This window comes from Lissotriton helveticus, chromosome 1_1 (genome assembly GCF_964261635.1).
Source record: "Lissotriton helveticus chromosome 1_1, aLisHel1.1, whole genome shotgun sequence".
Taxonomy (NCBI): domain Eukaryota; kingdom Metazoa; phylum Chordata; class Amphibia; order Caudata; family Salamandridae; genus Lissotriton; species Lissotriton helveticus.
Window position 1 is genome coordinate 67,386,073 of NC_136057.1, and position 22,818 is coordinate 67,408,890.

Here is a 22,818-nt window from a genome sequence, read left to right on the forward strand (position 1 = left end):
CTGACGTCTTCCTCTGCACGACTTTACGTCAATGCTAACATTCCAAGGCACCTACCAGGTATAAATATTCCTTCCCTTGCCCAAACAAGTTGGAGGAAACCTCGACTTTAGAAGAGCCCGTGTCCTCGCTTGACGCACTGACGAGAGGCGCTGTCATCCCTGCTCGCAGAGAATCCGGCGTCCAGTGTTCTGACTCCCTTCGCGGGGCGTTAGAGTTCGAGACCCGGAAAGAGATTCCCACCTCTCTCATTCTCCATGTATGGAGCTGACTAAAACCTAGAGGGACTCTTCGCATGCCATACTATAGCATACCATACTATAGCATACCAAACTATAGCATACCAAACTATAGCATACCAAACTATAGCATACCAAACTATAGCATACCAAACTATAGCATACCAAACTATAGCTTACCAAACTATAGCATACCAAACTATAGCATACCAAACTATAGCATACCATACTATAGCATACTATACTATAGCATACCATACTATAGCATACCATACTGTAGCATACCATACTATAGCATACCAAACTATAGCATACCAAACTATAGCTTACCATGCTATAGAATACAGCACCTACTTCTTATCTTGTACTACACTTAGGTTAGGTACACCGGGGTAGAACTAGTTAGAGAAGCATCTTATGAGTACTCACATTTTATCTTCTGTTATTTATGTATATGAATATGTGTCATAGCTAAAAGATAATGCTAGTGCAGTATTATTTCTTTCTACTACTTACGCTGTACATAATATATCTCGCATACTGTCTTACGATTGTAACAGCTCATATCTCTTACACGAGAAATAAGATTGTTCAGAAAATCCTTTTATTGAAACGCCCGTCTATTCTTTCTGTGTAACTCTCAAGAAACTAAGCATGCATGATTAGCTGACTGAAACTGTTATCTGTTGTTTCCACGATTCCGAGAGAATTCCGATTCTAAAGGGAAACCAAGTTGTCATGTTTATGCGGTTGCCAGAAACTGCTCCCTTCTTGTTTACAAGGAGTTTCTAGTGGCCTCTGAGTTAGCTGGCACACAAAGTAATTACATTTAATATACTCGATAGGGGCATACTGACCTAAGTCCTATGCCCAAACTATAGGGTATATTATTCCAATGCGCAGAGCCTATTAGGGAAATAGGAACTACACTACAACCTCAAGGCTCAGCTCTTTGGATTGAGAACTCAAGAGAACCATGTGACTCCTCCATCTAAGACTACTGCCTCATGCACATCGCAAGCAGACTGGGTTTCTGTGGTGAAATCAGACAGGTTGCACAGGTGCACTTTTGTTCCGGCGTTCCCCTATCACTTGGATTGCAGTACTGGTGTTGACGTTTTTCATCAAGTCATTCCCCACATCATATGTAGAGAACAACATTTTATACTCATTGCTCAGTCCAAACCCCAGAGAACAAATGCACCAGCGCAATCCAAGATCCCAGAGCTCTTATGTGGGAAGGGTATGCCCAGAAGTGGGTACCTTGCTCACTTTGCCACTGGAGTTAAGCTATCCTGGCTGAAGACGGCTGATAGCAAGAAACCGGTCCTAGGATGCATGATTCTGGTCCAGGAAAGACATGGCTTTGCAGTTCGGGCTGGACTGTTCCCATGAGGCACAGGGTCAAGACTGATTTGCATATGGCCATGTCTGCACTGGGGTGGCTTGATGAGCAAAATAACGATGGATTAAACCCAGATCTGTGACTGGGGGTGAATGTTTTGCCATTGTGCAACATTCCGTCCATCATCTTGTGTGTTTTGCCATCCGAGGAATAGCCATAGACTGGATACGATCTTTGCTCTCAGGCAGAGCACAGAGAATAAGACTCCCGCCCTTCCTCTCAAAACCAACAGAGATAAGAAGTGGAGTACTTCAAGGATCCTCCCTCAGCCCCACACTCTTCAATTTCCACATGGTCTCCTCGCAACCTTCATCAGAAACCACAGACTCAACATCGTCTACAACGCCAAAGACAGGCAGCTCATCCTCTCCCTCACCAAGGAACCCAACATCACCAGGCAAAACTTTCAAGAAGGGATGAAAGCTGTCGCAACCTGGATGAGCAACAGCTGCCTGAAGCTCAACGCAGAGAAAACAGAAGTCCTTATCTTGGGCTCCACCCCCTCCGTATGGGAAAACACCTGGTGGCCCCCTGCCCTTGGAAACCCATTCACTCCAACAGACCATGCAAGCAACTTCAGCATCATAATCGAATCTCTCTGACCATGAATCACCAGATTAACGCCATGTCCTCCACATGCTTTAACACCCTATGCATCCTCCACAAGACCTTCAAATGGATCCCCCTGACTCCAGGAAGACTGTCCCCCATGCACTCATCATCAGCAGACTGGACTACAGAAACATGCTCTATGCAGGAACCAACAAAACACTCCATCACAGACTCAAGACCGTCCAGAACGCCGCAGCCAGACTCGTCCTCAGCATCCCACGACATGACCACATCACCCAGCACCTCCGCGACCTCCACTGGCTCCCTGCCGAAAAAAGAATAACCTTCAAGCTGCTCACACACGCCTACAAATCCCTCCACAACATCGGACCCCAATACGTCAATGACTGAATCTCCTTCCACGCACCCAACAGAAACCTCCGCTTCACCGACCTCGCCCTAGCATAGTCCCTCGCATCCATAGGGCCAGAGCAGGTTGCGGATCCTTCTCCTACATCATGACCAAGACCTATAACGAACTCCCACTTCACCTCCGACGGATCTCGACACTGCACCAATTCAGAAAGGAACTGAAGACCTGGCTCTTCGATTGACCCTATCGAAGCTGCTCACCCCCCCGCCCCCAGTCCTCACCCCCCCTCAGCACCTTGAGACCCTCACAGGTAAGTAGTACGCTCTACAAAACCCTGATTGATTGATTGATTGATTGATTGAGCTCTGGTCTTCAGCAGTTGCAGTATCTCTAGGCCAGATTGGAATGGGATGAGCTTGACTAAGTCCGCTATGGCCTAACTTGGCCATATGCAGATGGAATTGTGGCCTCTGGCTGATCACAACTCTTGTGGATGACTTTTGGTAGTTGGCCAATCAGTGTGCGCTTCTCAGCAAAGACAGAGCCCACTGACTCCAATGTCAGCAGTGGGAGCACTTCTCTTTTAGTCTCAGCAGACTGTGGGACACACTTGATATTTGATTTTTATAGAAGGTTTGATGCGGTTATTGACCAAAACTATTTTGGGAGACAGGGAGATCCCTCCACTCAAGGGTCACTCCTGCATTTGCTCCCTGGTAGTTGCTCGCTCTCTCTGGCCTTTCCCATGCTCGGAACATGCTAGGTTTCTCCTCCTAGAAAGTTTCTTCTCCTACAGTGCCAGGCACACTCCATCCATTAATTAGCAAACAGGCAGAGCTCTACGTTCTAGGCAGACCTTCAAAACCTCTAGGACTAAGTGCACCTTTCTGATGATGTCCCCTCATCTCCTGGAGACTTGCCCTCAGAGAGAAAGTTCTTTGAGTACTCTGCAGGGAGCTCCTTTCCAAGTTTTTCATTGGCCATGATAAACCTGGAACAGGAACAAAATACGGTGGATTGGATTGCACTTTTGTGCACATCTTCTCGACAGGGATTTTGGATCCACTGTGTGGGGTTATTATAATCGGTTTGGTCGGGTTCTCCTTTAAAGGTGTTCCTCAGACAGAGCCCTTGTGTAAGGATGTGGTTTTCACAGCAGGTGGCAAAGATGCTCACTCCATGCAGGAGTGTCCAATACAAAGGCACAATGAAGCAGGAGATCTTTACTCCCGGCTGTCACCAACCTCTAAGAGGAGCTCTGTCTCCATCCTCCTTCACTTCAGGTTCTCACTCTCGCACTCCAGTCAAAGATGCAGTCTGTAGTCTACTGTCTGGGGAAGCTGCACCACCATCCATATTGTGCCATGGTAAGCCAGGGGTCGTCCAAAGTGAACCCCAAGGGTCCCAGTACTCAGAAGCCCACTGTAAGCAGAGTCCTACTACCATACATGTGTCACACACTCACAGCATGTGCACAACACACAGCCAGACACACAGACACACACACACTCACACACACACACCCTCTCTCTCTCTCACACACACACACACTCTCTCTCACACACACTCTCTCTCATACACATACGCACACACACACACACTCCCACACATACACACACAAACACCCAAACACCCCACACACACATACACACACCTGCACAGTGAACAAGGATACCGATCATAACAGCAAAGAAACCCTCAGAAGGATTTCCAAGGCTGGTCTGCCAGACAATGGTGTGTGTTTTTCACTAATTACGTTATAGCTACTATTCGCTTCAAGAACATACAGGCATTGCTGAGCAATGTTGAAATATCATAGTTTACAATTGTTGTGAATTACAAAACTGATATCAAGAAGAAAGCACATCAAAGAGGTGAAATTCACTTATTGTATCCCTTTTTGGGTCTTTCGAAATGTTCAGCATGTAAGGGTAACCAGCCGTCTGTCTGTCTGCCCCACCTCGCCGACCCCTCTTCTCTAGATTGGTCGTTATTGTGCATCCCTCCCATACCCCCGGTCTGTGAGCCTCTCTGTCTCACCCGTGTCTGTGACCAGAGGTGGGTGAGTCTCTCTATATCTCACAGACCTCTCCGCCCCTACCCCCGGTCTGTAAGCCTCTGTCTCACCCATGTCTGTGACCAGAGGTGGGTGAATCTCTTTATGTTTCACAGACCTCTCTGCCCCTTCCCCCGGTCTGTAAGCCTCTCGGTCTCACCCGTGTCTGGGACCAGAGGTGGGTGAGTCTCTCTCTGTCTCACAGACCTCTCCGTCCCTACCTCCGTCTGTAAACATCTCTCTCACCCGTGTGTATGACCAGAGGTGGGTGAGTCTCTCTATGTCTCACAGACCTCTCCGCCCCTACCCCCGGTCTGTAAGCCTCTCAGTCTAACCCGTGTCTATGACCAGAGGTGGAAGTTTCTCTATGCCTCACAGACCTCGCCGCCCCTACCCCCGGTCTGTAAGCCTCTGTCTCACCCATGTCTGTGGCTAGAGGTGGGTGAGTCTCTCTATGTCTCACAGACCTCTCCGCGCCTACCCTGGTCTGTAAACCTCTTTCTCACCCGTGTCTGTGACCAGAGGTGGGTGAGTCTATGCCTCACAGACCTCTCCGCCCCTACCCCCGGTCTGTGAGCCTCTCTGTCTCATCCGTGTCTGTGAGCAGAGGTGGTTGAGTCTCTCTCTGTCTCACAGACCTCTCTGCGCCTACCCCCGGTCTGTAAGCCTCTCTCTCACCCTTGTCTGTGACCAGAGGTTGTTGAGTCTCTCTATGTCTCACAGACCTCTCCGCCCCTTCCCCCAGTCTGTAAGCCTCTCTGTCTCACCAGTGTCTGTGACCAGAGGTGGGTGGGTCTCTCTATGTATCACAGACCTCTCCGCCCCTACCTCAGGTCTGTAAGCCTCTGTCTCACCCGTGTCTGTGACCAAAGGTGGGTGGGTCTCTCTAGGTCTCACAGACCTCTTCGCCCCTACCTCAGGTCTGTAAGCCTCTGTCTCACCCGTGTCTGTGACCTGAGGTGGGTGAGTCTCTCTCTATCTCACAGACCTCTCCGCCCCTACCCCCGTCTGTAAGCCTCTCAGTCTAACCCGTGTCTGTGACCAGAGGTGGGAGAGTCTCTCCATGACTCACAGACCTCTCCGTCCCTACCCCCGTCTGTAGGCCTCTCTGTCTCACCCGTGTCTGTGACCAGAGGTGGGTGAGTCTCTCTATGTCTCACAGACCTCTTCGCCCCTTCCCCCAGTCTGTAAGCCTCTCTGTCTCACCCGTGTCTGTGACCAGAGGTGGTTGAGTCTCTCTATGTCTCACAGACCTCTCTGGCCCTTTCCCCGGTCTGTAAGCCTCTCTGTCTCACCCGTGTCTGTGACCAGAAGTGGGGGAGTCTCTCTATGTCTCACAGACCTCTCCGCCCCTGCCCCTGGTCTGTAAGCCTCTGTCACACCCGTGTCTGTGAACAGAGAGGGGTGAGTCTCTCTATGTCTCACAGACCTCTCCGCCCCTACCCCCGGTCTGTGAGCCTCTCTGTCTCACCTGTGTCTGTGACCAGAGGCGTGTGAGTCTCTCTATGTCTCACAGACCTCTCCGCCCCTTCCCCGGTCTGTAAGCTTCTCTCTTTCATCTGTGTCTGTGACCAAAGGTGGGTGAGTACCTCTATGTCTCACAGACCTCTCCGTCCCTACCCCCTTCTGTAAGCCTCTCTGACCCACCTGTGTCTGTGACCATAGGTGGGAGAGTCTCTCCATGTCTCACAGACCTCTCCGTCCCTACCCCCGTCTGTAAGCCTCTCTCTCACCCGTGTCTGTGACCAGAGGTGGGTGAGTCTCTCTATGTCTCACAGACCCCTCCGCCCCTTCCCCCAGTCTGTAAGCCTCTCTGTCTCACCCGTGTCTGTGAGCAGAGGTGGGTGAGTCTCTCTATGTCTCACAGACCTCTCCACCCCTACCCCTGGTCTGTGAGCCTCTCTGTCTCACCTGTGTCTGTGACTAGAGGTGGGTGGGTCTCTCTCTGTCTCACAGACCTCTCAGTCCCTACCCCCGTCTGTAGGCCCCTCTCTCACCCGTGTCTGTGACCAGAGGTGGGAGAGTCTCTCTCTGTCTCACAGACCTCTCCGCCACTACCCCGGTCTGTAAGCCTCTGTCTCACTCGTGTCTGTGACCAGAGGTGGGTGAGTCTCTCTATGTCTCACAGACCCCTCCGCCCCTTCCCCCAGTCTGTAGGCCTCTCTCTCACCCGTGTCTGTGACCAGAGGTGGGAGAGTCTCTCTATGTCTCACAGACCTCTCCGTCCCTACCCCCGTTTGTGAGCCTCTCTCTCACCCGTGTCTGTGAGCAGAGGTGGGTGGGTCTCTCGATGTCTCACAGACCTCTCCGGCCCTACCCCTGGTCTGTGAGCCTCTCTGTCTCACCCGTGTCTGTGACTAGGGGTGGGTGGGTCTCTCTATCTCTCACAGACCTCTCCGCCCCTACCCCGGGTCTGTAAGCCTCTGTCTCACTCTTGTCTGTGACCAGAGGCGGGTGAGTTTTCTATGTCTCACAGACCTCTCCGCCCCTACCCCTGGTCTGTAAGCCTCTCTGTCTCACCGGTGTCTGTGACCAGAGGTGGGTGAGTCTCTCTCTGTCTCACAGACCTCTCCGTCCCTACCCCCGTCTGTAAACCCCTCTCTCACCCGTGTCTGTGACCAGAGGTGGGTGAGTCTTTCTATGTCTCACAGACCTCTCCGCCCCTACCCCTGGTCTGTAAGCCGCTGTCTCACCCGTGTCTTTTACCAGAGGTGGAAGAGTTTCTCTATGCCTCACAGACCTCGCCCCCCTACCCAATGTCTGTAAGCCTCTGTCTCACCCATGTCTGTGACCACAGGTGGGTGAGTCTCTCTACTTTCTACTGGCTAATCAGTAAGTGCTACCTCATTGGATAAATGTATAGTGCTTTTCCTACACTGCAGCTGTGTAAAGGGCCAGAAGATTTGCCTCCAGTGACCGTGTGTGCCTGTAACTTTGGTCCCTTTAATGAGCTGGCCATTAAAAAAAATTCGCAAATTTTTTGCAATTTCGCGAGATTCACGGATCGCGAAATTGCTGAAAATCCGCAAATTTCTCGAGCGGAACGGATTTTTGGCCCATGCTTAATTTTGATACACAAGGTTTTGGGCAGAACCAATCAGAGAAGGTGGCGAGATGCACAGATCTGTCATGAAGTGCAAAATAGCCACAAAGAAGAGTTGAGTCATCAAGTCAAACCACATTCTTGGCCATCAAAATGCATCAAATGCCAGGCAATTAAAACAACTGCAAAGTCTTTGGGGTTTCCAGGTAATGGAGATGGCTCAAGGTTGATGATGCAAACCAACGCAGAGAATTGTGTATGAGAACAAGCAGCGTACAAAAGCTCACGCTGACCGTACAAACATGACACTTGTGACCTCCAAGGCATAACATAGCAGGTTCAAAGGTCAATCAACATATCAACCCTTATCTCAATTATCCAGATGTAAAGGTGGAATACCAATAAAGGCAAATCAAGGTGCAGGAATCTCAGGTTTTGGGCTCTCCGGGCCTACACTGTAGCCGTGCATGAGGAAAAACAACTGTTCATAGTATAAAAATATACATGAAGAATAAGACCTCGGAACCATTTAACAACAAAGTACATTTCAGTGCAATGTGGTAGTAAACACAACAAAATCAGGTGAAAGGAAGAGGAGAAGGGAAAATATAAAAGCAAGTCATGATAACATGTTTAAGAACAAGGAGAAATCACCTGATCCTACTACTGCAGTATCAAATCACTGCTGCAAGAGGTCCTCAGGAGGCGAGAGAGTAGCAAGTCTAGGAAAATTACTGCAAGATATTCGTTGCCGCTCCTCTGTCAAACAAACACATTGGACGAGTGCTCTGGTGTTCGCGCAGGATCCTCCCATTCGCTCTAACAGCCCAAGTAACTGTATCCACTTTAGCTTTACTACAAAAATTAAACACTCGGTCGAGATGGACACCTTGAGAGCTATTCACAAAGGTATCTTACACCTGTAAGTACTCTATACATGCAAGGATACACCTAGAGTAACTTTGCCTCTTTTAGCTATTTAGCAATACGAGCGCAAACATACTAAAATATGTAGACCTGAGCGTCTCTACGCCATTTAACTGAGGTGGGGCAAAAATGTACAAATGTACCTTACTATAGTCAAAGTTGAGCAATAGAAAGTGCCGCCCCACACATAGCCAACCAATGATAATGCAAACCCCTCCCGTAGAAAACTGGAGACAGACACTTAAACATAGAACCCAATAGGAAATTAAGATAAATTAAAATTATTTATAGATTCAAAAACTGTTTACAAAATTTAAAAAAAATTACTTCATAATAACATTTTAGACTTTTCATTTAAAAATCATTGTAACTATTAAGAACATAATTCCAAATAATTCCATGTATAACTTTTTGTAAGGCACAAAGAAATAAGCCTAATTCAAGCATTTCCATCCCTCGCAGTGTGCGTTTCTCAGTACGCGGTTTGTTGGACAATCAATGGATTGAGGTCTTTGTGGCCACGTCATGTGAATGTTCTGCGATATTGAAACCTCCTCCCCAGAGTTGACACCGAGCACCTTTTATTCTCCATTGTCTATCTCATGTACATGGGTTGCATTTATAACTGAAGTTTTCATCACATTTAGAGCACTGATAAGTTTTTTTTCTCGCTGTGGGTTCTCTTATGTTGAATCAAACTGAATCTCAAGCAGACATCTCCCTGGCATTTAGAGCAATTACAAGGTTTTGTCTAGTGTGAGTTCTCTCATGTTGAGCAAGAGTAGATTTTTGGCTGAAGCTTTTCTAGTATTCAGTGCACTGTTAAGGTCTTTCGCCAGTGTGGATTCTCTCAGATTGAATGAGCTGGATCTTACAAGCAAAGCTTTTTTGGCACTCTCAGCACTGATAAGGTTTGTCCCCCATGTGAGTTTTCTTATGTCGAGCAAAACGAGTTTTCCAGGCAAAGGTTTACTGGCATTCGGTGCACTCATAAGGCCTTTCACCAGTGTGAGTTCTTATATGTTGAGCAAAAGTAGTTTTCCCGGCAAAGGTTTTCTGGCATTCAGAGCACTGATAAGGTTTGTCCCCAGTGTGGGTTTTCTTATGTTGAGTGAGTTGACCTTTCAGACTGAAGCTTTTCTGGCATTCAATGCACTGATAAGGTCTTTCACCAGTGTGAGCGCTCTCATGTGTAATGAGACTGGCCTTACAAATAAAACCTTTTGGGCACTTTGAGCACTGATAAGGTTTGTACCCAGTGTGTGTTATCTCATGCTTAGTCAGATTAATTTTCTGACAGAAGATTTTCTGGCATTCAGTGCACTGATAAGGTTTTTTCCCAGGGTGGATTCCCTCATGTTAATAAGACTGGCCTTCCAACTGAAACTTTTTGGACACTTTGTGCACTGGTAAGGTTTGTCCCTAGTGTGTGTTAGCTTATGGTCCATGAGATGACCTTTCTGAATGAAGCTTTTCTGGCATTCAGTGCACTGATAAGGTCTTTCACCAGTGTGAGTTCTCTCATGAAGTGCTAGACTAGATTTCAGGCTGAAACTTTTCTGACATTCAGTGCACTGATATGGTTTTTGCCCAGTGTGAATTCTCTCATGTCGAATGAGATGGAATTTACACCTGAAACGTTTTTTGCACTCTGAGCACTGGTAAGCTTTGTAGCCAGTGTGTGTTATCTTATGTTGAGTGAGGTGACCTAACTGACTGAAGCGTGTCTGGCATTCAGTGCACTGATAAGGTTTTAGCCCAGTGTGTGTTCTCTCATGTTTAATGAGACAGAATTTCCGCCTGAAGCTTTTCGGGCACTCTGAGCATTGATAAGGATTTAGCCCAGTGTGGATTTTTTCATGAAAAATTAGACTGGCCTTATGACTGAATCTTTTTTGGCACTCTGAGCACTGGTAAGGTTTTTGTCCAGTGTGAGTTCTCTCATGTTGACTGAGATGACTTCTCTGAATGAAGCTTTTCTGGCATTCAGTGCACTGATAAGGTCTTTCACCAGTGTGAGTTCTCGCATGAAGTGCTAGACTAGATTTCAGACTGAAGCTTTTCTGGCATTCAGTGCACGGATAAGGTTTTAGCCCAGTGTGTGTTCGCTCATGTTGAGTGAGATGACCTTTCCGACTGAAGCTTTTCTGGCATTCAGTGCACTGATACGGTTTTACCCCAGTGTGTGTTCTCTCATGTTTAGTGAGAAGACCTTTCAGACTGAAGCTTTTCTGGCATTCAGTACACTGATAAGGTTTTACCCCAGTGTGTGTTCTCTCATGTTCAGTGAGAAGACCTTTCAGACTGAAGCTTTTCTGGCATTCAGTGCACTGATACGGTTTTACCCCAGTGTGTGTTCTCTCATGTTTAGTGAGATGACCTTTCAGTCTGAATCTTTTTTGGCATTCAGTGCACTGATACGGTTTTACCCCAGTGTGTGTTCTCTCATGTTCAGTGAGAAGACCTTTCAGACTGAAGCTTTTCTGGCATTCAGTGCACTGATACGGTTTTACCCCAGTGTGTGTTCTCTCATGTTTAGTGAGATGACCTTTCAGTCTGAATCTTTTCTGGCATTCAGTGCACTGATACGGTTTTACCCCAGTGTGTGTTCTCTCATGTTCAGTGAGAAGACCTTTCAGACTGAAGCTTTTCTGGCATTCAGTGCACTGATAAGGTTTTAGCCCAGTGTGTGTTCTCTCATGTTTAATGAGACAGAATTTCCGCCTGAAGCTTTTTTGGCACTCTGAGCATTGATAAGGATTTAGCCCAGTGTGGATTTTCTCATGAAAAATTAGACTGGCCTTATGACTGAATCTTTTTTGGCACTCTGAGCACTGGTAAGGTTTTTGTCCAGTGTGAGTTCTCTCATGTTCACTGAGATGACCTTTCTGAATGAAGCTTTTTTGGCATTCAGTGCACTGATAAGGTCTTTCACCAGTGTGAGTTCTCTCATGAAGTGCTAGACTAGATTTCAGACTGAAGCTTTTCTGGCATTCAGTGCACTGATACGGTTTTACCCCAGTGTGTGTTCTTTCATGTTCAGTGAGAAGACCTTTCAGACTGAAGCTTTTCTGGCATTCAGTGCACTGATACGGTTTTACCCCAGTGTGTGTTCTCTCATGTTCAGTGAGAAGACCCTTCAGACTGAAGCTTTTCTGGCATTCAGTGCACTGATACGGTTTTACCCCAGTGTGTGTTCTCTCATGTTTAGTGAGATGACCTTTCAGACTGAAGCTTTTCTGGCATTCAGTGCACTGATACTTTTTGTGCCCAGTGTGGATTCTCATATGTTGAATGAGAGAGGATTTGTGAGTGAAGCATTTCTGGCATTCTGGACACTGATAAGGTTTTTGTCCAGTGTGAGTTCTCTCGTGTTTAGTGGGGTGGGATTGAGAGCTAACGCTGTTCTCACATCCATTACTCTTATTCGAGTTATGTGAGTCTCCATGTTGGGTTTGCTCCTGGACACCGCCCATGTTAAGACTGTATCTGATTCCAGCGTTTGTACTTATTTATGTTACAATCAACATAAACTTCTAAAATACACTGCAGATGCTCTTATTAACATTTGTATTGAACAAATTATAGCTTTTATCTAGAGATTATTTTCCTACTTTTAAAGGCAGCCTGTCTAACCTGTTTCATAAGCTTTCACAGAGGGGCCCCTTGTATTTAGAGAGATGGATTCAACTTCTCCAAGTTATGCCTGGGTGAGGTCTCTCAAGTTGAATTAAAATCATTTTGGGACTCCAATTTATCAGATTCCATTTAGGAGTTTTGAAAGCCCTGATAAGGTCTCTGTGATATAGTATTTGCTGTTTAAGTATATTTGTTCATACAAGTAATGACAGGTGGTAAGGGCAGGCCAGGATGGTTTTATGAATTAGTAATACATAGCACTGTCCCCTTCTAAACTGTGTGCCAGTACATGCTTTGCCGCTCTAACGCTAAGGCAGGTACATGTTCAACTTTGGCGGTCCGGGACACTTTGAAACTACTCAGATCAACCATAGAGACAGAGTTGGTGAGGGATAATATTTTGGTATTGGAACAAAAAAATACAGAGTCTTTGCTGTAATGACACTTGAGGAAGAGCATTTACAATTCGATTTTTCAAACAATGTCTTCTCTCTAACAATCACTTGAGAAGTAGACAAAAGCTTGCTCTTTTAAACCGTGGTTATCAGTCTTTCTGACAATTATGTCACTTCATGGTCACGGATACTGTTTTTTAGGAGGGGTTTGGGTCTCCAGGGCATTTCTCATAAACCATCAGACATAATTTACAAAACTGATTATTCTCAAATGCACTGTGTGGGTATTAATTGTTGCCAATGTTCTTTGTCCTTGAAATATTTCTTTTAAGTGAAAATATTCTTACGATAAGTAGATGCAGACTTTCAATTTACTCTTGGGTTCCTTTCACATTTTAGAGGCTCTTCAATCTCAATAACTGACTCGTCGTAAACATTTATCGTAATTTTTCTTTAAATAGTTGACAACTTTCACATTCAGCAGTTTCTTCCGCTCCAAATTCATCAACATTCCAGGCACTTAGAATATGTTTCTCCTCTAGAGCTCGAGAATGATTTAACTTTCCTTGAAATAATCCTTTTTATTGTGTTTCACTAAATTAAAGCCTTCTTTTATCTGTTCATGCTTCGGTCACCTGGAGAAATAGAGTTAGATATTGTAAATCAACACGAAGAACAAATATTTATGACTTTGTACTTTACAGAAAGAAAGCATTTATAGAAGCAATATAGGCAATCAGTTTGAGTTACGTTTTTGATAGTGATGAAACAGATCTGGGACTCAGTGTAGAAAGGGAGCTTGGAACCACTGGAACTCAAGGTTGTGAAAGCAAAACAAGTGAATATTTAAGAAAGAATCACAAGTTAGACATATATTCCGACACGGATTCTCAGACGCAGTCAATATATTTGTAATACTTGAAATGAATTATCAGATGTTATTTATTCCACTGCACACTGGGAGTGTTCATTTATAATTTTTTTCGAGTGATCTAGGAAAGGACATTTAATTGAACAGAGGAATTGGCCTGTTGGAATCACTGCTTCAAATGCCACCATAGACTGAGGCCGTGTCCAGTTAGCTCAGTGGAATTCACCATTTCAAATTGTGGGGATGATAAGGACTTACTTTGTGGACTGGAACTCATCACACTCCTCCGACAGGGCCCCGGGCACTGCAACACCTGTTATGTTATGTTATGTTAACAAGATTTTATATAGCGCTCGTACACCCAGAGGTTACATGGCGCTGATTGACAGATACTTTGATTGTCGGAAAGTTATGCATGGGCCTGAGTGAACAACCAGGTTTTAAGCTGTCTCCTGAACACTAAGAGATTGGTACAGGAACGGATTTCCAAAGGGAGGGAGTTCCATAGTTTAGGGGCAAGCCTGCGTCCTCCCTGGCGTTGGAGCTTGAAAGGGGGAATGATCAGGAGATTTTGGTTGGCAGACCAGAGGCTACGAGAGGGGGATTAGGCAGGAGATTGTTGATGATTTGGGGGCTGCGAGCATGGAGGCACTTGAAGATGATACAGGCCATGTTGAATGTAACTCGTTGGGAGATGGGGACCCAGTGAAGTTGTTTTAACAGAGGCCTTGCTGACTGCCAACGTGGCAGGCGATGAATCAGTCTGGCGGCCTGGTTCTGAGCCATCTAGAGTCGTTTACTAAGGGAGAGAGGACGGCCCAGATAGATAGAATTGGCGTAGTCCAGGTGTGATAGTACAAGAGCTATCACCACCTGGATCAAGGCCGGCTGGGTTAGCATCCAACTGATCTTCCTGATCCTTCGAAGTTGGAAGAAGCAGGAGGACACTACCGTGCTTACTTGGGTTTTTAGTGATAGATCTTTGTCAATGGATACCCCCAGGCTTTTGACCGAGGTGGAGGGAATGGGAGGAGAGCCAAGTGCCAATAGTGTGGGCCCCAGAATAGTTGACTTTTGCCATTGAGGACTAGTTCGGTCTTGCCGGGGTTTAATTTCAGCTGGTTACAGTCCATCAATTAACGGATATGTAGGATAGTGCTCTGAAACTCCTGAATGGATTCAGGGGAATTGTCGATAGTGAAGATGAGTTGAAGATCGTCTGCGTAGTTGAATGTGACGGCCTTGAATGCTTTGAGGGACTGAATCAGAGGGGCCATATATAACTTAAACAAGAGGGGAGACAGCGAGGAGCCCTGAGGGACCCCGCAAGAAGTGTGGAGTTTTGGGGCTGAGAAGGGGGCTAGACAGACAGCTTGAGTACAGTCACTTAGAAAGGACCTAATCCAGCTGTAGGCTGAATTACAGATGCCGGCCTGTTTGACACGGTCGAGAAGGATGTTATGATCGACTGTGTCAAACGCTGCCGAATGGTCCAGTAGGACCAGGGCCCGTGGGATTCCTCTATCTGCATTGTTACGGAGAGAGTCCATAACGGCAGTGATGACTGTCTCGGTGGAGTGGGCGGGTCGAAATCCAGCTTGATAGGAATCCAGAAAGTTGGATTGCTCAATAAAGATCGAGAGGTGGGTGGTTACGTGAGCCTCTAGAACTTTTGCTAAACAGGGAAGGAGGGAAATAGGCCTATAGTTGGAGAGGATTGAGGGGTCTGCCCCTGTTTTTTTAAGAGGGTGACAACAACTGCCTCTTTAAAGATTTTAGATACCACGCCTTGGGACAGTGACGCATTGAGAAAGGTCAGGATCGGAGGGGATAGAGCCGTAAATACATTTTTCTAAATGTGAGGAGGGCAACAGTCCCTGGGAGAGCCAGATTTTACCCTAGTCAGGAGGGCTTGTAAGGAGTGTGCATCAAGAGGTAGGAAATGATCAAGGGAGTAGGTGCTGGGGTCACATGCGGGGGAAGTAGGTTTAGGATCCATGACAGGGATACTGGTTTTAATGATGGCAATTTTGTTGAGAAAATATTTGTTGAGAGAATTGCACAGGTCTTGAGTGACCATAGGTTTGGGCAGGGTTCTCTCAGAATTGGAGAGCTTGTTAACAATTGCGAAGATGTCCTTGGTTTTATTTTCTGAGTGTTCTATTATGCCCGAGAAGTTGAAAGCCTTAGCTTGTGTGATGGCTTTCATATAGTCTGCTCGGGCAGCCAGATAGAGGGTTTTTCGTGAGGATCAGAAGCTCTCCTCATTTCCGCTCCTTTTGGCGGATGTCAAGTTTTTGGACCCTTAGGTCGTGGGAAAACCATTTTTGAGCTTCCGAGCGGTGAGCTGTTTTGAGTTTTTTTAAGGGGACATGTGTGTTACTTGCTGCTAAAAGCCAGTCTGAGATGTTTGCCTCGGCCTGGTCGAGGTCTGCTTTATTGGCTGGTGTAGAGCTCTCAAGACTTTTCGAAAAGGCTTGTTTGTCGAGGGTGCCCCATTTCCTAATGAGACCCCCCTTAGTTGTTATGGGCTTACTACACATCGGTATAGAGATGGTAAAATTGATGAGAAAGGGATCGGAACATATGCAAGGGGATATGATGGGTGAGGTGATAGTAAGATCGGTGACACCTGACAAAGGAAAAACTTCACAACATTAAAGGAAACCAAAAAGGGCAAGAAAAGAAAAAACACAAAACAAACAGAGGAATGAGAGAATAGACTAGAGAGGACTAGAGAGGAATAGACTATCTTCCACTCTCATCACAAGTACCCAACACAATCCCTGAAGTGGCAAAGAAGACAGTAAAGGGCAGGATGGGAGGACGTAAAGAGGTGGAATTCAGACCCAGAGAGAAAAGACACAGAAAGAGGGAGGATAGTATCACGTGGTGCAGAGGAGGAAAAAAATGCACCAATTGTAAAGGAACTGCTCGGCAAAACAGGAGGCAAGTGCTCACAGTCCAGTGCATCCTGACCTGATACGAAACCTGACCTGCACTAGGCGCCCAACATGTTCCATCAGGTTATTATCGGACGTCTGATAGCAACAAGAACAGTGTATGGATGGAGTCAAATGCGGAAGTTGGAGAGACATAAACCGATATTGAGAGAGGGAAAAGAGAAAGAAGAAACAGGCAACAAGGAAACTTAGGGTGCTAGGAAACACTACCTGACAGTTATTTGTTTCTTCCTCCAAGGGTGTCAGCCTCACCTCACAGTATAGCCTGTTAATTCCAGAATACCTTGATGGGAAGTAAAGAGAAGGTTTTACATCAGACGACAATCACACTTTATCCCATCTTCCAAATTACCGTCCTGAACGAACAAAACAAAATGAACTGTTGTTCTCTGAAAACCATTGTGAAGCAACTATGGTTATAAACATACAGACCATGATCTATGATCCCACTGCTGGGAAAGGTCTCGGTGCATGTGGAGCGCACCCACACTCTCAGAGAACAGACCCCAACAACACAGTCCCTTCTTCATAACTCCCATTTGTCCATTTACAGTTCATGAAACTTTCGAAGCAGAACAATCTGGTTCACAAACGGCATGTTAAAGTCCTCCTACATAATTCTGCCCACAGTCCATACGTCAGTCAACCGCACTCTTAGATTTATACAAACCACGCTCTCTGAGAAACAGCAATTCAAGGTCAAGCTGATGCAGTGTGAGAATACTGAGAAATGGAAAAGCAGCAAGGCATCAATGTGTTGGTGCTTTTTATTCATAAATTATTTAAAGGGATGATGTGGAGGGTCGGTGTCTTGAGAGCCTCAAAGGACGGCAACTCAAGAGCTGGAATTTGGACTCAAACCTTCGCAGGACAAAGCTTAGAACATTGGAATGTTGAGATCCTCATTGAACACAAGGAGCAGCAGCAGCCTTTAAAAAACCTGATATAGGCCCGCTGCTCTCAACATTACAATGTCTTAACACACAGCCTCTCTCTTTCCCCTGCCTCTCCAAAATATATGAATTGGGGAGAGAAAAGCAAAAGATAGTGCCTGTGCAGTCGGGCTCCAGGAGCCTTCCCCCATTCTTCTTCCCGTAGCTCGCAGTGTCACTGGCATCTCGGAAGGAGGGGGGATTACTGCTCAGCTCCTGCATCTCCCTGGCTCACCTGCACAACAAAAAGAAGTTTAGCCGAGCCCAGGGAGAACAAGGTGTGGACGCCAGCCCCTTTCATAGCTACTGCTGTTAATGTTCAATAATTAACCGCCGTGGCAATGCATGCAGCTCCTAACTGTTGAACATTCACATCAACAGCTGTCAAACAAAGGTTCGAAGTCGCAGGGGTATCCCAACCCCCTCGGTCTCGGTCCCCTTTGTTTCATTAATTAACACATTCTGCCCTCCTTAGTCAAATGATGTAATGGACCCATAGTCCTCCGCAGCAGGCTATACTGGTCATTAAAGGACCGCTCCCTGGTTAGAGGCCTTTGGAGCTGTAAGGCCTATTAAAGATTTAAATATTTACAGTAGTCAGAAACATGGTTACTCCTTCAGAGAAATAATCCTAATAGTATTTGCAAGTGGATCGCATAAAGTATATCATAGACAGACCAACACAACAACTGTCTGCTAAGAAATGGAAAAAGGTTCTTCTATAACATCAAATAGCAAATTGACAGAGTCTGCTTAGTTAAAATAAAAGGAAAGTTCTTAAGTATAAAATTACAGTTGGGGTGTAAACTCCACTCCGCCTGCAGATTTCACGGAGGTTTGCCTCTCCACGCGGCACAGTTTACTGGCACCCACCCTTACTTTTCAGGTGAATCAAGACAAGGAGGCCCGCTGATGTGTCCAAAGAAAGATGGCCCAGGTTGATGATACTTGCACCATATCTATTTTTGTCAATAGGACTTTTTTTTGCATTTGTTGCAGTGCACGACCCCTTGTCTCCCAGCTCAGGTGCATGTGCCTCAAATGTTATCATTTCGCACAATATCAATGCAGTTCATTATCAGGGTGGGAGTTTTCAGTGACAGATGACCACAGTAATGTAAACTCATCGGCCAGAAGCGAAAGGGCTACTTCTCCAACTGAGAGGGGATGGCCAGTGTGTGGGAGCCCCATACCTCTTGCTGCCGATCCCAGCGAAACAGAAAGTCCATTTGGGATCACATACCTCAGAGTTCTCAGACAAATAAGGTTTTACCCCCTCCCTCCTCCCTTGAGTCTACCCCCCCCACCTTGCAATATCCCTACAAAGCCAAAGAAGGGGGTAGCTGGCACTTGAGTGGACTGTGCAGCTCCAGGGTTAATGGGCAGGTCCCTTCTTTACCTCACTCGGTGTGTAGCTGGTGCTGTGCAGGCAGAAAGCTGGGACTAAGACTGCCGCTGCTCAATGTGATTTTTGCTGAAAGATCTGTGCTGCTGCTTGTGTCATCTCCCTGCTGCGAGGAGGGGGGAGCCCTATTCATCCCCCATCAATCTCTGGAGAGCTCGGCTTCCTCGGAGATGGAGGTATGGAGAGACACATTCTGCACAGAGAAGTGATGGGGTGCTGGCACTGGAGAGCTGTGATAGTTATGGGCTTAGAGCTGGAGTTTGTTTCCATGTCACACATTGTGCTTTCTCCATTCTGTATGGAATTAAGTATCTTTTGCGGGATGACACTTTCTTCTTGAGTGGGTAAGGCTTACAGTATTTGGTGTCCATGGGGTGAGAATTCTTATTTGGGGGTGAGCCTTTATTGATGTTTGTTTGGTTTGACTCACATGGGGCTGTTGTTGCCAGTGCCCCTAAAGTGCTGTTTGTTGAAACTGCTGGGCAGGGAAGCATGAAAAAGATTGTTTGTTTGTAAATCTCACTGCTCCGCATGTTACTCTTTGAGGTTTTCCTTCCAGTTCCTAAGGGTCAGTCTGTGCAAAAGTGAGGGGTGTTAGTAGTATAAATTGTGAGGTTGAGTCGATGGTATGCATGCTTCTGTTTAATTCTATGTAGAGTGGTATTTGAGCTCCGCCTCACGGTTACAGAATGATTTCTGAATCCTGGAGCCCCCACATTGGCACCAGCATGTGTTCTTTGCAGAGGGACTAAACTTTCTTGTCCTTTGGAGCCATCAGAAAATGTTGGAGTCGAAATGTGAGTTTTCAGAAGTTTCTAAAGGTTATTTTAAAAAAAGTTAAAGGGTTTCATAGCGATCCTTCCTGCAATGAGACAGGCTACACTCCCTATGTTGACAATGTCTTGCAATGCCTTAGCCCATGGAATGGAAGGAGTTGGGGGCAGGATTGAATGATTAAAAGATCGAAAGATGTGCCCTTAGCACATGGGGACCCAGCGATTTCTACCCAGAACAGTGAGGTGCCTACTGTGTGTAGGCTGAATGAGCATACTTCGTACGTCTTTGGGCGCAGAGTTGGATTTACCAACAAGTGTACTCATACAGAAAAGAATAGGCTCTCTAATGTACCCTTGTTCTCAACACTTCTTGGGAGGATGGGTGTGAGGTGCCAGGATTGCACCACTCGCACTGACATCAGGGGTCCAGCTTTTGGTTCCTTTCTTCTGTCGTGTGGTTATCAGGTAGGACACAGGGTGTTCCCTAACGCCGAAGCCTCACTGCCTAATTGGGAGTTGAGGTGTTCAAACAAGGCAGAGCTTACAGGCATTATTATTAGGTGTCACAACTTGCAGGACCACAAGCCAAAACTAGCAAGGCCTAATTTTTGTCATGTTGTTCCCTAGCAGCTCTCTGATTCCCACCCAAAATGTAACCTGCTGAAAACAGGACTTATTATACAGGGAAAGTCAAGTTTTGCCCCTTATCCAGGCAGTATTTTATTTCAGCCATATCTTTATTGTGTTTATTTTCTGGTCTGCAACGTGGTGTCCTTGCACCTTCTGGCGTGTCAGGCAGCATGCAGACATGCAGTAAATCACAGGTAACAGACCATGGGAAGTGCACTGCACTTACACGTTGGCCCTTTGTGGGAAGCCCGAAGCCCAGGAGTCGGGGTAGGGGGGAAGAACTCTTTGTTTCTTGGGTGGTACTGTCATAGTCATGGTGGTTGAGTGGAACTCCGCAGAATCTCACAGAGTTTTTGTAAATCTCACCGGAATTCAATGGAGAAAAACTCAGCGTGTTTTGCCGCCACCATCACAAATCTATTGGAGGACTGGCATGAAGTCTACCTCTTGGAAAAGGGTACACAAATTCCAGCGAATATCCCAAAATCAGTAAATTTGATAAGTTTTCACATTATTGACAAGCTTCATGATGAGGCAATAATAACAACAACCAATTGAAGTTCATGAAAAGATAGCAAACCAAATTTCAGTTTTACAAAACACACCTATAAACTGAATAATTAATAGTGACTAAAAGAGAGGGGATGACAATGGATATTACATGTTCTACAATACAATACATCAACATGGGACAGCAATATTACTTTTTCTGAGGTGCTGTAGTATCCTCCATTTTGCAGGAGTGCAGTGTAAAATGAGGGGTGAGCTAATGGCCAGAGCTGCCGACTATGACAATAAGGAACCAGCATAGAGTCCCCGTGTCGGCTCAGTATTGTGTGATCCTGGGCAAATCACTTAATCTCTCCGTACCGAAAAAAGTGAATCTTACCTTGTGTGATTGGAGCTCATGTAAAACGCTCCAACGCTGTCGGGTCCGTTTGTGTATTATTGTGTGACTATTTACATCTTTATCAGGGCAAAAGTCCTAAAAAATAATAATAATAATAATAATTGGGGCGGGGGGGCTAACCAAGTTAGTAAACATGTAAATGGCATCACAAGCAGCCCGCCAGCGTGAACAGTGGGTGACCGATTCCCTCAGAATCCCTTACGAATGCGCTCTACTGGGCCATCCGCGGCCTCCCCCCTCCTTCACTCGGTCTCGACTCTGCTCCGTCCGCCCTCATATGCTGGCCTGCCCTGCCCATGCCCACAAGCGACCTGCACCTACCATCGAATCTTCTGTGACTTCTGTCTATCTCGAATCGATCCTGACCCTGTCTCTACTCGAGTCAACAACGTCTGCTGCTGCTGCCTGTGGCGACTGGCGACGACAGACAGACAGCCCCCGCCTCCTACACTAGAAACTACAGCAGCACGAATGGCCAATCACTGCATGGCTTCACATGCTGAAGTCACACAGTGATTGGCCATGATTGGTCCAGTGTGCCACCCACGCGCGGCATCCAATAATGGATTGCCATCCCTTCAGCGCAGTGGACCAGCCAATCCTGGCGCTGCATGCAGCGCCAGGATTGGCTAGGGGGGCACACTGACTCCTCGCCCTGGCACCTTTCATACCACGGGGCCTGGCTAAAGCAGCACCCCTGGCCACTTCGGTCTGTCTAGGCAGTTTCAGTCTCTAACGCGCATGCTCGGGCTCGTTGCAGCCCTAAATTTCTCATGCGCAGAGACATGCTGTGCTGGCCTGCTGCAGTCTACAAACTGTCACTCAGCAGACCAGCCAGCCAGCCCCACCCCCTGCACACTCCCTATTCAATCGGGTGTGTCCCGGAACAGGGAAGCGCTGCGCTAATAAAATTCAAATCACTTTAAAGTATGCTGCTCTTGTCGGGTGCGTCCATCCAGGCTTAGTGGGGCTACGCCCCTACGCCCCAATGGACGCACCGCTGCTGTTATTAGTTAGTAGTATGTCAAAGTGCCTACAACTGGTACTTCTTCTCCCAATAGGAGTAGGTTTAGAGCTTCCGTTTGTCAGATTGTGGAATGGGGGAGCATCTTCACAGATTAGAAGTGACGCTGGATAGCCATTTACTTCTCCTTCCACAAAAGGGTCACTCTGGTGCCCCTCTAGGACTGCACCAAGCATGCAATCCTTTGACAGTCTCAGGCCCCGCCATTGTGTCTGATTCTGTCCATTAGGAATTCCCAGTGTAGGTGTAAATTGTTCACAATAATTATTAATAACTGAAGGAATATTTTTAAATCTTAAATTTGTTGAGAATTCAACATTCTATATTGCATTAGGCTGTGGGGTTTCGGTACTAAAGGCATGTTTCAATTTAACTGCCTTTGATTCTGCATGTTCGACACAGAGGCAAGTTAGGCTGGGCCCATTGTCTACGACACCCCACTCTTTGCCACCTGATTCATGTTCTGTGAATCATTGTGAAATCTACACTCCCAGTTACTGAAAATATGGCAAAGAGTGTTCCTTATTCTGCACATTATTAGTATTTGAGGTTAATACTCACCATGCACTGCTAATTACCCTACGTATTACATCACTCATGACATCATCTATGGCATTATTAATAATATCAATGCAACATTTGCTGTAAAATTATTGATTAGAAAACTAGGACGAGAGTTA

General features: G+C 46.4%; 1 protein-coding gene across 1 annotated transcript in view; it reads right to left on the minus strand.

The window, feature by feature from the left end:
- Nucleotides 1-8,893: 8,893 nt before the first annotated feature.
- The window catches only part of LOC144827206 (uncharacterized), a 70,151-nt gene continuing 56,226 nt past the window's right edge, over nucleotides 8,894-22,818 (minus strand). The window contains exons 3-4 of the mRNA XM_078685628.1: nucleotides 16,672-16,744; nucleotides 8,894-13,262 (exon numbers count right to left, since the gene is read on the minus strand). Of these exons, the coding sequence (XP_078541754.1) occupies nucleotides 9,874-12,069 (2,196 nt within the window). The 5' untranslated portion in view covers nucleotides 12,070-13,262; nucleotides 16,672-16,744 and the 3' untranslated portion in view covers nucleotides 8,894-9,873. The remainder of the gene's footprint in view (nucleotides 13,263-16,671; nucleotides 16,745-22,818) is intronic.